The sequence below is a fragment of the Rhamphochromis sp. 'chilingali' genome (genome assembly GCF_963969265.1).
Source record: "Rhamphochromis sp. 'chilingali' genome assembly, chromosome: 3".
In the NCBI taxonomy this organism is placed as follows: Eukaryota; Metazoa; Chordata; class Actinopteri; order Cichliformes; family Cichlidae; genus Rhamphochromis; species Rhamphochromis sp. 'chilingali'.
Window position 1 is genome coordinate 32,097,889 of NC_137931.1, and position 16,262 is coordinate 32,114,150.

At 37.8% G+C, this 16,262-nt stretch overlaps 1 protein-coding gene across 1 annotated transcript; it reads right to left on the bottom strand.

Moving 5' to 3' along the window:
• Nucleotides 1-372: 372 nt before the first annotated feature.
• brdt (bromodomain, testis-specific) lies at nt 373-14,596 on the bottom strand. The gene is made up of 20 exons (XM_080879043.1): nt 14,232-14,596; nt 10,173-10,443; nt 9,902-10,039; nt 9,500-9,635; nt 9,170-9,306; nt 8,513-8,854; nt 8,293-8,421; nt 7,169-7,366; nt 6,899-7,080; nt 6,494-6,783; nt 5,543-5,653; nt 5,290-5,469; nt 3,959-4,014; nt 3,693-3,867; nt 3,263-3,333; nt 2,764-2,824; nt 2,563-2,669; nt 2,090-2,262; nt 1,642-1,858; nt 373-1,531 (listed from the first exon to the last, which is right to left on the bottom strand). Exons 2-20 carry the CDS (start codon nt 10,362-10,364, stop codon nt 1,469-1,471), a joined length of 2,958 nt encoding a protein of 985 aa, XP_080735169.1. The 5' UTR covers nt 10,365-10,443; nt 14,232-14,596; the 3' UTR covers nt 373-1,468.
• Nucleotides 14,597-16,262: the final 1,666 nt, after the last annotated feature.

A 16,262-nucleotide genomic window follows, 5' to 3' on the forward strand; every position in this document is an offset into this window, starting at 1 on the left:
TGACACACACACACACACACACACACGTCAAGCTCCTTCATATTTCATCAAGTTAATAAATAATTAGTGTAGAAGATTGTGTGTGGAGATTAAATTGTTTAAATAATATACCTTTAGCTAATTTGCCCTGCCAGCAGTTGGGTTTTATTTTGCACTCTGACATGACATGCAGCACAGCAACCATAACTAAATGAAAGAAAACTTACCAGTGGTTGTGGTGCATGCTGGTAACCATATGATTAGCTCTTGTATGGATTTATGGGGGATCATCTGCATTATGAGTAAACTGCATCTGTGCAGTAACCTGATATTTTGATAAAGTGATCCAGACTGTTTAGTGAAAAAGGTTTATTGAGTAAGAAAAAACTGCATGAATAACAAAGTGCCTTGCATGTACAGCTAACACAATATTTGGCATTTCAAGTACTCAAGGAACTGAGAAGTCAATTGCACAAAGAAAACTTTGGTACTATAATATTTTTTCCTGGCTCAGTTTAAAAAAATAAAAAAAATAAAAAAATCCAAGAATATTTAAGAAAGAAGAAAAAAGTCAGTGTGTAAACATGCTACAGTGTTCTGTTTACATTTCAAGTATATTTAAGTCAGTATTAACAAAACCACGGTAAACACTTACAGGACATTAACACATAATACCAGAACAACCGCTGCATGTTTAAGTAGACAATGCAACAAGGTGGCATTGAAACTGCAGTACATGGGATATGAACTAGCTTACTGTGCATATCTTACCTCTGAACAGTAGAGAAAAACATAACTCTTTTATGAAGGCACTTTAACCCTAGTCAGGCGAAAATCCAGAGGGCACTAGTGCAGGCATTTATCAAATGCTAAGTAAGGACTAAATCCATTTGCACTTAAAGCCCCTTTAAGATGTGCACGACTTTACATTCACCTGATGGCGCCTCAACATTTTGTCAAGTTGTGCCAAAGAGCACCTGGTCAGGTTTCCGTAATGCTTACAACATCAATCTCGCCAGGTCTTTCCCACATCTTTGGGATGCAATAACATGTACATAATAGCATTTGTATCTCAACAGTTTAGTTTCAAAAGTGCATTAAGATTAAAATGTTTCTCTTTTAATCCTCTCAGCAGCACTATAAAACAAACAGAAGGACATACCGTGCAGAGAAAACTAAAAAATTTTTTTCCAACTACTCCACTAAATAAAGACGAGCATATTAAAATATGCTTGTTGCAAAAGTGGAAACATTGTGTGTATACTGTGGTTTCCTCCATCGCTGACATGTCCGATCAAACTCTCTGCGTGAACATTAACAAAATTAACTCTTAACAGTATGATGAAATGATGTTTGAAAAGGGCTCAAATTACTACCACCCCCACAAATGAAGCATTTATTTTATTAGGTTTAATGACATGTACAGGGCATCAAAGGGAAAAAAAACTATCAAGACATCAAACACGTTTCAGATAAATCTCCGCCCAGTTTAAAGGTCAAGCTCAAATCTAGTCATGACATCCCGTTGCAATGTTAGGTCGATACCAGTCATCTATATAAAAGAGAAAAACAAACAGCAATACAGTTTAACATGATATTTTTTACCAAAATCAAATGAAATGATACAAATGGATCACTGAAACAGATACAGAAGGTACTCACTGCTTCTCGCTTGCGACGTTCCTGCGCTCTTTTGCGGGCCCGCTCTCTTTCTTTATCTAAAGACGACTGTGTGATTAGAGGTTGCCTTTTTTTAGACCTTTGCTGTTCAACATGTTTGGGAGCATCCAAGGGACCTTCTGTGCAAATACTTCCAGGCAAACCCGAAACTTCCTTAACAGGCTGTGGGTTTTGTTCTGATTTACATGGGACTTGTAGACTAGAAGGAGAATACCCAAGTTACTGACTTTGCTCTCTTTAAATCAATTATTATGTTTTCAGAGAAAAATATATATATCTTGGCTTATAGCAACTAATACAGGCACTCAGTAGTTTTGGCATCTTTAAAACTTTGGCCAAAAGGCAACAACTGTATGCCTGACAACTTAATTAAATCTACCTATTAATTTAAATTCACATCGAATGCTTTAACTATTAACTGTGTGAACACCTGGTCTTTTCAGGAGCCTCGATCTTTTTGCTTTCATCCAACAATTTCTTTTTCAGTAGTTTTTCACGAAACATCTGGAAGGTCCCTTTTGAGGAATTGTTTGGAGGTAGCATCACCCTCTCTCTCGGTCTTCCCAATCTCACCCAAGGCTCGGTGTTTTTCACCACAATATCCTAAGCAAGGAAAATCACAATGTTTAGATACATTCACTTCAAACATTGGTGTGCATTTGTTGGCATCAACCAGCTAGGTTTTGGCCACTAGAGGGAAAAAACACAAAAAAAAGTTAAGTTGTAATAATTTAATGCCTTCTGGTGGTGGAAACACCACATTTGAAAGTATTTGCACCACTTTCTAATGAATAATGCACATAAAAAGCAGCACATCCTTGAACATTGATATAATTTCCAGCTATATCAGCACATAAAAGTAAGATAAATGATCATGACAGTTTTCTGGAGTATTAAACCAACCTTTTTGGGAATTTGGGGTTTTTCACCCTCAGCAGATTTACTCGCAGCATCAGTGTTAGGCACATTAATCAACTGCTTGTCAGGAAGATCTGCAGTGTATCTGAAATCTGCAATAATAAAGTTAACATTTCCTAACATTATGAAGAAAACGGTAGTTTTTAAAGATGGTGATGTAATAATAAGTGATTTAAAGCGACTTACTGGGTGTTATTTCGTCTTTGGATTGCAGAGGGCTGTCTCCAAGAGGGGACAGCACTGGACCCTGCAGGAAAAGCAAAATTTTGTTTAAAAACCATAGCTTTCAACTATGACACATGGAATGGGTGGGTGCAGTTTTTTCCACGTGGCTAACTCATGCACTCAAATTATGAAGGCTCCAAATTGCTGAGAAAAAAACCCCCAAATAAACAAAACATATCCCTACATAATGCAATAGTAAACTGCTGCTGGGAAAGATGGCAGATTCTGCTAGACTACACGTTCTTAATAAAGGTCTCTTCATTATCATTTCAGGCACGTTATTTTTTTAAATCAGCTGCTGGTACTGACGTTGGCCTGTTCATAGTAGTTGCAGCACATGCCTACACATATTTCCTAACATATGATAAAACATGTATCTAATATCTACCCCAAAAGCTGTTACAAAGCAGATTTTGTAAAAGTTGCCTTTGTGTGCAGAAATGTGCCTTTTTTGACGTACCTCAAATCTTGCAGCAGCCCAGTCCAGTAGCTCTACGGGAGATCCCATGGGGGATAAAAGTGCAGACAAATCTGGACAAACAGTAAATTACAGGAATTCATTCTCAACTCATTACAATGACACAAGAAGCAGATTTCTGCACATTTATTTAAACACATGTGCTACTATTGAGTAAAACCAACTAAAGGCAAGCATGAGTATTATATTCCAAACCAGGAGCGGGGGGAGGGTAAGGAGGCGCTAGTTCTTTGTCTGGCCTACCAGGTAAATGGGTGGTGGTAAAATCAGATAACTGTTACTGTACTTTTCATGGTGGGAAAACTGTTAGTCCTGAGAAATAAAGAATCTTGTGGAAAGATCTTTTCAAGAGGCTGGTAAATCTTTTTTTACTTTTGGACAAATGTTGCATTTGTAAAGACAAAAACATTACCTGGAGGCGATAAAGTGAAGTCATCAAAGGTTAGCGCTGCATCGTGCTGTGCTGGATGTCCTTCCCTGTTTGCTTTCTTTACAGACTGCCCATTAGCAAGAAGCTGACTGGTCTTGACGGATGCTTTCGTCAAATCTGCTCCTCCCAACATCTGTTTACCAGCAGCATGTCTCACCTTTGACACAAGAAATTACAGTCTTACTTATCAATGTAACCCGCCAGCTTACATTGATCTATTGAATAAAGAAAAAAGAGAATCTTTTTACCTTTTTGTTAACCTTTTGGCAATGGTCTTTAGATTTCCGCTTCCTCTTTTTCAGCACTGAAAAACATTGACAATAATAACTCATTTTGTGCCATAAATTGGAAAAACAAGACACCGTGAAATTTATAACAATTTGCTTTTCACACAACCTTCAAGAAAAGCTAAATAGTTCCAAGTGTTAATTAATTATTCATTTTTTCACCTGGACTTTTAAGTAGGTGGTTGCCCAAATAGGGTTAATGAAGTTTCGCTAGCTGGTATTTAATGATGTGCTACGTGATCGCTAGCGACACAGCTACGTTAGCATAACATAAACACAGTGAAGCTGGAGGATGAATGCTAACTTTTTCCCACTCCATAAAAGTTAACGTGAGGGTTCCCGATGGTTAGGGACAAATGCAGTCGCATGGCAGGATGCTGTAAATGGACCAAACTTCAGTCAGGAGAACAAATGAGATAATCCATCTGCAATACGAGGTTAGTCATTAATATACTGCTGCATGGGCTGGGCTGTAGTTACATCGTAAGGTTTTAAAAACTGAGCTTTGAAATGAATAGCGGTAATAAAAAGCGAGAGAGGCTGACAGTGATCACTGACTGTTTTTAGGGGCTTTTTGAGATTAAAAGAACAAGATACAAAGCATTAAAACGGGTTAAACAGCCTTATTAAACGCAGGGTAGTTTGGGCCCAGAAGCAGGATTCATCATGTCATCATTTAAAGACCGGATACCTGAAAAAAAAAGTAGCTGGTAAGCATATGATTAGATTTTTTACTTCTTTAATTTAGGCTACAGCCTCTTAAAGTTTCCTGTTCAAACATCATGAAAAAAGAGCTATTTGAGATATCTTGGCAGCATAAAATAAGAATAGTTTGTTACATAAGCTCTCATTTATTTTTTCCTTAAAAAAAAAAAAAAAGAGAGAAAAAAAAGCAATAAGACCCTGTCATCAGAGAGAGCACACATGCCTGACTGCACCAATCGCCCATCAGAGATGCCGTTTTTCAGCCTCGCATAAATTTACTTTATGAGTTATGCTTTTTCTGTTTAATGGCACCACTATTATGCAACACACTATTATGCCTACTAAAACAATGAAAAAAAATACCCCCCAAAAGACCGAGACTTTACTGCAGCTGTCATTGGTACAAACATGCAGGACTCATCCATGTCAGCAGATTACAAAAAGGTGTGTATGAAATGTAAAGAAAAAAGAAAAAAGAAAAGAGACCTTTATAATTGAATAAATAAATAAAACAAATTAATGAAAAAAGGCACCCATGTAAGAAAGAAGGGGAAAAAGAGATGGAGAAGCTGAAGACAGCACCAGACCTGATTCAGTGTCCCTGGCATCACAGGCGGTAGAAAGACTACTCGAACTGCTGCTGTCGGATGAGCTGCTGCTGTCGGATGAGCTGCTGCTGTCGGATGAGCTGCTGCTGTCGGATGAGCTGCTGCTGCTGCTGCTCCCACTTGAGGAGCAGCTGAGACCAGGAGAGGCCACGACTTGAGCTGTTAACACAAGACTGACATTTTTACACTGTCTCACACGTGGAAGTACCATTGCAACAAATCTGTTTCTTACCTGATGACCTCTTTTTACCAGTTAAGTGCTGGTCTTTGCCGACAGTCTGAGACGTTCCGCCATACTTTAGTTTTGCAGTCTGGATTGCTCCTGTGGGCTTGGGTCTTTTTTCTGAGAAGCACGACATACAGGTCATCAACAACAGAATTGAAAAATTATGTTTCTATTTAACATAACATTGTTTTTATTGTTTAATTATTTTGCTGTAAATACTATAATTTTATCAGTTTGTGTTGATAAGTAGAAAAATATCAGTATAATTCCCATTATTTTCCAGACTGGACAGACTTTTTTTTTTTTTTTTTTTTTTTTTTAATCTACTCTTCAGCCATTTTTTGAAAAATTCATGCTAGATACATTTGTGGAGCAGAATTTTGGTTTGTAACTACTGAGAATATTCATATAGTGCAGCAGTCTCCAACCCCCGGGCCACGGACCGGAGTCGTTTGGTACCGGGTCGTGAGGCTCGGGTGTGAAATGTATGTTTTTCGGGGTTTTTATTGTTTTTTAGCGTTATTTTGTTATCGTTTTTATCGTTAACTCGGTCTTCCTGGGTCTTTTCACTTGTGTTATGAATAAATCTTATTTTCTTCTGTACCGGTGCTAGTTTTATTTTGTTGTATTTATCCACGACACCTTAAAAGCCGGAGTTTATTTATGCTACATGATTCCATACATTTTGCCTCATATTTTTGATGTCTTCAGCGTGTATTTAAAAGGCAGAAAGTAGTAAAAATAAACAAAAGCCATTAAATGAGTTGTTGCGTTGTGTCCAAACCTTTGACTTGTACTGTATGTATAAAGACAAGCATATACTAAACCTAATATTTATTTTATCATTACTGGACAGATTTTGACTGCTTGACCTGATAAGCAAGCACTGTCACTGTAAAGACACTTCAAGTTTAGCAGACTAACTTGTATTTTCTGATTAAGTCACGCTGTACTTACTTGTTACATTCTTGATGGATTTAGTCAGACACTCTGCGACGAACCTCTGCAGAGCTCGCAGTGTGGAAGACTTGAGCATGTCAAAGTCAACTTCAATCTCCTCCAGAGTGGAATCTCGCAGACAAGACTCCCTGGTGTGGATGATTTTCACCAACTTGCCCAGTTTGTCACCAGGCAGCTTGTTGATGTCCAGTTTTAACTGTTTCTTCTCCTGGTAAGTAATTGGTGCCAATGGGGCTGAACCCTCATCTTTTATGGATTCACGGAGATTAGGAGGTCTGGTTTCTTTCCTATACATACATATGAAATATTTATGTTTCGTTTATATAGTAGCATACACAGCCCAACAGTTTATGTTAGGTAAAAAATACAAAAATATTGATTGATTAAGTGGGGTTCACTTACAAGGAAGAGCTCCTGCTGGGTGCGATACTTTGAACAACAGATTTGTATTTAAAGGATTTGTTCTTTAGTTGAGCTATATCCTTTTCCCTTGATCTCTTTTCCTTCTTCAGCTTTTCTCTCTTCCTTGATTTCATCATGGGATCCTGGACAAACTTCTTCAGCTGCTCACTGACAGCCTTCAACTGAAAAGCGAGCCATTTAAGTTAACTATAGAGCACTGAAGTAATTTATTTCTCAAAGCTTGCTTGTTACTGTGTGCGCAATACTGACCTGATCCTCCAGATTGGCAAGCAGAATGGCTCTCCCTTCTGATGAAAATTCTTCCTCAGATGATGAGCTTTTGCTGTCAGAACTTTCTGAAGTTGACAGACTTCCATTTCGGTTTCCTTTTCCCTTTTCTTGCTGATGTGATGTCTGACAGGACTCTGCTTCATGGGGAAGCTTCAGATACCGGGCCTCAAAAACTTCCTGTTAAAACAAAATATTTTTGCAGTATTGTTAGCAATTACACCAACTGTAATTCGTCAACTGACATAGGTTAGTCTATACAACTGTTACAGGGGCATGTCAAAGCAAGTTGTATTTGAAGGCCTTTTGTTTTGTTTTTTGGGGGGATGATTAGTGGCAAAAATGCTCCATCATGCACAAAGAAATTGTAAACCACCCCTATTGTACAAAAAGTGCTCATAATCACAGGATAGTTAGACAAGCAAAGACACTTTCCTCCTAAAAGTCCACACTAGTTTTTTTTTTTTTTTTAACATTTTGCAGCTGCAACTAAGTGAAAAACTATTTATCTGGGGGTGTTTTTAGAGTTCAATTTAAACTGGTTCAAAAGGTGTATGTGTGGAACAAGTTACTGCTAAGACGCACTCTAACATATAATAAGCATGCTGTTGTTGTGCTTCTGTTTAGTGTCTTGTACATGTGGCTCATGATGATACAACACTGTAAACGGTTTCAAATCATATAACACTTGTTAACTGCAATGTTCTCAGAAGTCAGCAAACAGCAGATAAATCACTTAAGTGGGAATCTGCTCAGGAGGAGGAGGAGATTTCAAGTTTAGCACCTACAACACATTTGCTTTTTAGGCCCAGAGCCCCATCCCCGGAGGAAGCAACCAGCAGCAATTTGGCAACCAGGGATAACAGGAAGCCGATGCCATTTTGCAAGCTGAGGTGTGCGGGTACAACTTTAAGGCATGTAATTAAAAGACATATCAACTAGTGACCAACAATAAGCAACCAACCAATGTCGGACAAGTGAATTTCATTCGATGTGAATGCGGCTTTAAGGACATGCAAAATGCATGTGAAGGTAAACATAAAACATAACTTACATTTAAATATTGTCCTACTGATTTAAGAAATCAATAAATTGATAAACTGTACCTGAAGTTTTCTTGCCATGTGTACCACCTCATTTGAAGGTGGATTGTATTTGTAACAGTTGGAGAACATCAAGCGAACATCGGCAGCAAACACTTTTGCATTTCCATACTCTCGTTGATCCATCTTTTTCTGAGGAAGTAACATTTTTGTTGAGAAAACTGATCTACCATATACTGAAAATCACATTACATGCTTCAGTTAATCAGCTCAGACATTTTACCTTGATAGTACTCAGGTCCATGGGATGCTTGATGATATCATGGTAGTCATGCAAACCCAAAGCAACCGCATCGACTGGCACATAAAAGGGCCATGCATATGCAGAGTGCCTCTTTGAGAGCAGCTCCTTCAGGATGTCATTGCAGCATCTGAGCTGCTCAGACAGTCTGACCTTCTTGGCCTCAATGAGAGGCAATTCTTTCTTAGGACGCTTGATGTGCTTTCCACTGCCTCTGTGGGAGATCAGCATACAAGGTGCTGAATGTTCAGCAGGGGAGACTTCACTGCTGGTGATCACTGAGGTGGTGGTGGGGTCTGCTTTCCGCTTGAGACCTTTTTTGCTCTAGATATTAAAAAAAGGAAAAAAGCAGTGGGACACAAATAACAAAAGTGACATTTAAAAGTTTGTTTTAAGGCACAAAAACAATCAGTAATAAATATGATTAATAGCTTCTGACATCATTCGTTAATGATGATCATCTATATGCGATGATGCACTTACTATACTAAATGCATGCACTGTTTGAGGTCTTTGGTTAGACAATCGCATAAGGAACCGTTACTAGTACAGCTAAGTTTATGTAAAACGTTTATCTCACATTTTACTTAAATAGAACACTGCATGATTTTATGTATATTCTGAAAGTTGCTCGCAAACCATTTCAGTGCTTAGTGTTGAGTCAGTTTGTGCAGAGAGCTGGATGGGTAGGCTCGACTGAGGGACATCTGGAGGAATGACTGTCACAGTCTGCTGAAGAACAACCTCTGACATGAGGGATCGGTGCTTTAATGCATCTGCATCACAGGTGATAAAGTTAAACATGAACAAAATTTTATATGGTGAACAAAATCAGTGCAATTTTAATATCTTCCTGTGGTAACATCGTAATATCATTTTTGAAGTTTCTCTTTCTCATTTAAAATTTTACAAAAATTATAAGACAGGACAAAATGACCCTGCATTACTAGTTAGGAGCATGCAACATACCTGCATTAGAGTGTTTCCCTTTTTGTAGGTCCTTTGTAGTGACTTCTACCACAAACTCTTTCTGAGGCATTTTAGAAAGTTTCTGCAGAAAAAGCTTTTCGAGGGTTTTTGCCATAAAGACAATATCATCCCCAGGCTGTGGAAAGACAAATGATGCATTAAATAGGAAAAAAAGGCAAATGTGCTTTTGTGACAGTTTAAACTGCTGAGATGCATTCCAATACTGTTAAGCACCAAAAGTTACACAAAACAAAAGTGTGACTTTGTTATTTTTTTGTCCAGCTTTTTTTCATTGTAGGACTACTTCTGATTTTTGTACATCTTGCTTCTGTGAAGGAATATGAAATGTGCTTTGTGGTTATATTTTGGTATCATACAGCAACATAACTATTATCATCTTACCTGGTTGTACGCATAGCAGTTGGTGAACATAATATTGAAGTCTTCTATGCAGTCAACTGCTTGCCAGTAGTAACTATTCTTTAGCCGCTTCTTAATGGTGCCAAGATCCATTGGATTTGTAATAATTGTATAATAATCCTGAAGACAAAGACATGAACATGAAAACATGCCTTTCTGAAGTGTGGCTCATGAAGACAGTTTTAGGTTCAAACATTAAATACACATGACTGCATTCTTACTGCAGTGCTACAACTACAATTTTACTACTTACTGGGAGACACAGTGCCACTGCATCCACTGGCTGATAAAAAGGCCATGAGTATTGATGCCTCCATAAAGCTTGGAGCGCCACCTTCTCCAGATACTGTAGCTGATTGGTTACACGTCCAGGCCTCTTGGAATTTATGACCTCTGGTGGAGGGGGATTTCCACTCACAGGGGGGCCGACGTTCCCTTCAGACATTGCGATATCCAAATTGCATGCAGGGGTAAAGCCACCTGGAAATTGCTTTGCAGAAACTCGATGCTCGTACCACGTTTTCCTACATGTCAAGTGAAAAAAGGAAAGCATCTGCTGATTAAACCAACAATAATATAACAAAATTACTTTACTACAAGAATGTCGCAAACTAGTCTCTCGACCCCCTAAATTCTTAAAAATTTATATTGAGCATTAATACTCCCCGTGACTGCTATAGCATTCATATTCTTGATATAAAATTGAAGACATGCCAAATACATAAAGGTAAAATTAAGTATTGAACATGTCACCAGTTTTCTAAGTAAATATATTTCGAAAGATGCCATTTTCATGAAATTCCCCCAAGATGTCAGTAACAATCCATCCATTTCACACGTGCAAAGAAGTCAAACCATAAATATCCATAAATTATGTGTAATAATGAGAAATGACACAGGGAAAAGTATTGAACACATGAAGAAAGAGAGGTGCAAACGGGTATGGACGTCATGACCCAAGCTGAAATCTATCAGTAATTAGAAAGCAAGCCTGCCTCTTTATCAGCTAATATTAATTTGCAGTCCCAACTGAAGGCCTATAAAAAGAGGTTTCATTACCAAAGTATCACACAGCCAAATAATATATATATAAAAAAAAAAAGAAGTAGTAGTAGTAGTCATTACACAAGAAACATCCCTTGATATGTAAAACTATTGATCGCACTTAAGACCTTTGCAACCTTGTTTTTGCAAAACATACTGATGGCATCGTTTACAAAAGAATTTCTAAATGAATGAAGGTTCTAGTAAGCAACGTTGTGGCCATAATCTGGAAGTGGAAAGAACACCATTTAAACATGAACCAGCCACAACCAGGTGTTCTTGGCAAGATTTTAGACAGAGCAGTGAAAAGAACTACCAGCTGTCCAAGAGCCAAGGACCACTTGTGAAAAGACCTGGAATCAGCAGGTACAATGGTTCTGAAGAAAACAGTAAGTAATGAAACGAACTGCCATGGCCTGTATGTGCATTTACCATGGAAGACTCTATTGTATGTTGAAGCACTTTTAAATTTTGCTGAACAATATTTATACAAGCTTGTGAAATACTGGGGAAATATAGTGTGGTCAGATGAGACCAAAATTGAACTCTTTGGATGCCACAATACACGCCATGTTTGGAGGTCAAAGGGCACTTTCTATTAGCCCAAAACACCAATAGTGAAATCTGGAGGTGGGGATATCATGGTGTGGGTCTGTTGGATGGAAAAAATTACCAAGACATTTTTAATTAAAATCTGTTTCCATCTACCAGGATGATGAAACTGAAACAAGGGTGGACATTTCAGCAAGACAGTGATACCAAATGCAGAGCCAAGGAAACTCAATTGGTTTAAGGAAAGAAAATTAAGCTGCTTGGACGGCCAAGCCAATCACTCGACCTGAATCCAAATCTATGGAAAGAACTAAAGGTCAGAGTTCAAAGCAGGGGCCCAGGGAAACCTGCAGGATTTAACGACTGTGTGGAAGAACAGCCCCTCCCTTTTTTTGTAAAAAGTATCAAACAAATTAAGTTTTCAAAAAAATTTCATTAAGTGCGTTCAATACTTTTCCCTGCGTCATTTCTCATTTTTACACATAATTTATGGACATTCATGGTTGGATTTCTTTGCATGTATGGACTGGATGTGTTGCAAATTTCTGGTGAGAATTTCATGTCAATAGCACCTTTAGATATATCTTTATTTAGAAATTTGATGAAGTGTTTGATACTTAATTTACCCACTGTATGAAAAAAAAAGATAAAGCTGCAAAGGATGAATCTTTTTTCTCTTAAAAAAACCTTAATATCAATAAATGAGTCTAACAACTATAGTCTCTTCAGCAGAAAATGAGTATGTACAAACACTTCTTAGATTTATAGCAGAATCAAAACAGAAAAGAAATATTTGTTGTTGTTTTTTTTTAAATATTTCTTTAAGAATGGAAGCTTAGGAGAGGCTCATTTGTGCTAGACACATGTAATACTGCCATCTACAGCATCTCTCCAAAACTGCTCCAGTGCACATTTTACTTCAGATGAAGCAACAGTATGTTTGCATCCTTTAAGTACACTATGTGGGTCTGATACGTTGGGGTATTGTTACCCATCCTTTTCAATCATACATTAATGAGCATTCTAAATAGTTAAACATACACTGGATTACTGGAAATGGTCTTATTAATCACTTAGTTGCGGTTTCCTTTTAGTGCTGGCTGCCAGCAGTTATTCAGGGCCTGTTCAAGTTATTCAGTGTGACACTGAATTCAACATTAAAAAGAGGATAATGGCTTCTACAAACATATGTACCATAACTGAATTTGTCCCCTCAATGTGCTTGGGAAAGTAATTTGTAAATGTGGTGACTAAAGATCTGTGTAATGATGATGATGTACAGATTCACAGTTGTAAACTGTGTGCTGAAGGAAATATGTTGGATTGCAAATTATACATGTATAGGTGACAGGATTCTGGATTTTGCTCATGTTTGCAAGCTAAGTATTTCTCTGCTGACCTCCTTTGTAGATAATAATGATGATTTGAACCAAACACCCAACATTCCATCAGCATTTCTGATGAGGCAGTAGATGGATCAACAGAAGATCCAGATGCATCTCTGAGAAATAATTTAATTGCATGATTTTCAGATACCGTTTATTTGCAGTAGATTAAAATTTTTTAAGGCATTCACGCCTTTTGTTCTTTACTGGTTTTATTTTCTCTGACACACCAGATGCCAAGTTATCAGCCAACAGATCACTGGGAATTACCTAGTTTGATTCCTGGTCAACCTGTGTTACTTTTTTTTCATAGATTAAAGTGAAGAAATTTGAACAGGGCATCTTTTTGCAGCAGGCTGAGGGTAAAGATACAATTCATCACTTAAGGTGCCTTTTTTATGCTTAAATGATTCATAGGTCGATGTTATAACAAAAAAAATCCCCTAAAAATGGTCAGGTACAAGAATTGTACTGAAATTGAGTTAAACGACAGCCAATGTCCATAGAAATACTTTGAAAGGCCTTCGGAAAGCCTGGAGAGCTATTGCTGAATACAAAGAAAGTCTGTGTGTATGGAGTAAAAGATCGACAAATTAGGGGCAACTCACGACTCATGCACAGCACTAGGCATCAGTATCGTAAATTTAAATTAAATATTTAATAACTATGTATTATTTCTCTACCGATTAAAGTGCTTCACGTCACCTGCTTTTAAGCAACGAGCAGCCAAGATCTTGGAGAGATGCACAGGAGTGCGTCTCTCGCCCTCTCTGTCAAACCAATAAATGGCAGGCACATTTAAAAAACCAGCTTCAGTCACGCCCACCGGTTAGTCCGCCCGCCTGCTAACCTTACCAACAGTCGGTGTACTATACCAAATAAAATAACCACAGTTGCCGCGTACTAACGGAGCAATTTAAGTAGTAGCATTTTGTATTTTATGCACTAACAACCTTGATGATGTGCTAATGCTCCCGGATGAGTTTGGTCGTCAGCGCTAGAAAGTTAAACGCTTTGTATTTTTCATCTCTGCACATTTTAGCAGTTGAATCTTGCACAAAAAAAAAACAACCTTAACAGCTAGTCTGTAAATTATTTTCTTCTTTTCAACGCAAGTCGCTTTAGGCAAGCATTTAACGCGGCTAAGCGCGCTAATAACCGAAGTGTTTAGAAGCGGTCACGTTTCATTAGTCTTCCTATCAGTTTGATGACTTTTATATAAGTCCAACATATTGGGAAATAAAAATTCACCAACCACCATAATACAAGTTTGCTCTGGTTATCATCACTACTACCTTAGTCGTCGTCTTTGTCGTACTAACAAACATTACCTTACGAGATTTCGCGGAATCCTGCGTTCAACTCTTCGGTAGTGGACGTTTCTAAGGCAACCACTTCAAATTTATACACCTCTGCTCAAGACTCCAGACTTGATTGGCCTATATTCTACCTACCTACCCGTGTTTTTCTTTGAAATAGTTTTTAAAAAATGACATTAAAATCACCGTCACACAGCCTCCTGCAAAGTGTTTAGCTAACTGTTTTTCTCTTTAAACCATGAGTTACAGATTTATGTTGAGCGTTCCCAACAAAATGGTAACTCGATAACATCCCAGTACATTATCGGTTGCTTCCGCTGAGCAACTCCTGCAAATAATAATGCCACTCGCCTGGTTTGTGAGCCTGCGAAAGCAGGCTGCGGACTTGTGGTAACTGTGGGGGGAAACGTGTCTGTGGCTCACCGGGAACACAAAACCGGGATCTGGGCGGAGCGATGAGTTTACGGGCTGACTCAGAAACGGGAAATTTGCCTTCATTAAACAGAACTAAGCTACAAAACAATTCTCAGCAGCGAACATCCCTTGCGTTACGTCTACTTGATTTATTAAGCGATTTTGTCTATCGTCTTCGTGTTTTTTTTTAAAAAGTATATTTATAAGGAAACAACTTGAATTACGCGCCTTTACTCAAAGTTTTCATTTAATTTTTTTTGTACTTTTGAAAATGCAACGAGACATTATAATTTCTAATCAATAGTAAACAGTTTTAAGGGCTTTTCTTAGTTGTGAAAGGAAAGTGGAAAATATTAGAGGGTGAATATTAGAGGTGAATGTGACTTTTACAAGGATCACCTGAAGCAGACATAATTTTACTTCCTGCGAAATAGAAACAGGCCTTGAATTTAAGTTGAAGTTGAGTTAACATTTAAAAATAACAAAATTGGTGTTATTAAGTACGAACAATTAAAATAAAACAAGCCTTCAATGAGTTTGAGTGTGTCTATGCAGTGACAATAAAATTGCCAGGACTGGGTCAAATTTCTTCATTGTGTAATGCCATTTAATACAAATTTGTCCAGAATTCACCAAACACCCCCCCTTTAAATATTTCCAATCTTGTGTTTAAAATGAGTTTGTGCCAAATGAAATGCTGGAATCTAATTACCCCTATTAAAAGGTGGAGGCTGTAGGCTACTATACCACAACAAGTGGATTGCTGCTTCTTTGGTGGAATTTCTTCTTCCTGCTGCTGCTCTTTTTAATGAAAGGAGAACTTTGCTCTTATAATTCAAGTGGTGCATGTTTTAAATTTTCAATTATTTCATTAATTAATTTAGTGGCAATATTCTTTCTAATTATTCCTTTCCTTATTATTGAACCTGAATGGTCAACTCAGTGCTTTTAGGTATGTAGACATGGTGAAGATGACCTGCTGAAGTTCAAACTGAGCATCAGAATGGGGAAGAAAGGTGATTTAAGTGACTTTAAACATGCATGATTGTCGGTATCAGACAGGCTGGTTTTGAGTATTTCAGAATCTTTTGATCTACTTTGATTTTCGCTCTAGGATTTACAGAGAATGGTCCAGAAATGTCAAGTGAGCAGCAGTTTTCTGGTTGAAAATACCTTATTAATGTCTGTGGTCAGAGAAGAATGGCCAGACTGCTTTATGCCTATATAAAACAGAGGAGCTACATTAGCAAAGTTCAAACTGGGTGCCACTCCTGTCATCTAAGAAAAAGAAATTACGGCTCCTGTTTATACAGGCTCCACAAAAACTGGACAGAAGATTGTAGATCAGCATTGTTTTGCTTTGTTTTATTACATTTTGTAGTTTTTTACTGCCTTTGGCATTGTAAACCTACCACCACTTTTTAAGTTCTTCCATGTTAAGTACATTAAGTTTGCTTCTAATGAAATCTGATATATAGAAAAAATTGCCACTGTGATTAGAAAATTGTGAAAAATTTACCTGGTCTAATGAGTTCCAATTAGTAGTGGAATATTCGGATGGTAGAGAGCATGGATCCATCCAGCCTTGTATCCATGGTTTAGGCTCGTGAAGGTAGCATAATGATATAG

Coding starts and splice junctions, on each gene's coding strand:
- brdt (XM_080879043.1), bottom strand. CDS start 10,364: ATGTCTGAAGGGAACGTCGGCCCCCCTGTGAGTGGAAATCCCCCTCCA. Junction 8,855..9,169: donor CAACACTAAGCACTGAAATG/GTTTGCGAGCAA, acceptor TTTAATATCTAG/AGCAAAAAAGGTCTCAAGCG. Junction 2,670..2,763: donor CAAAGACGAAATAACACCCA/GTAAGTCGCTTT, acceptor TTATTATTGCAG/ATTTCAGATACACTGCAGAT.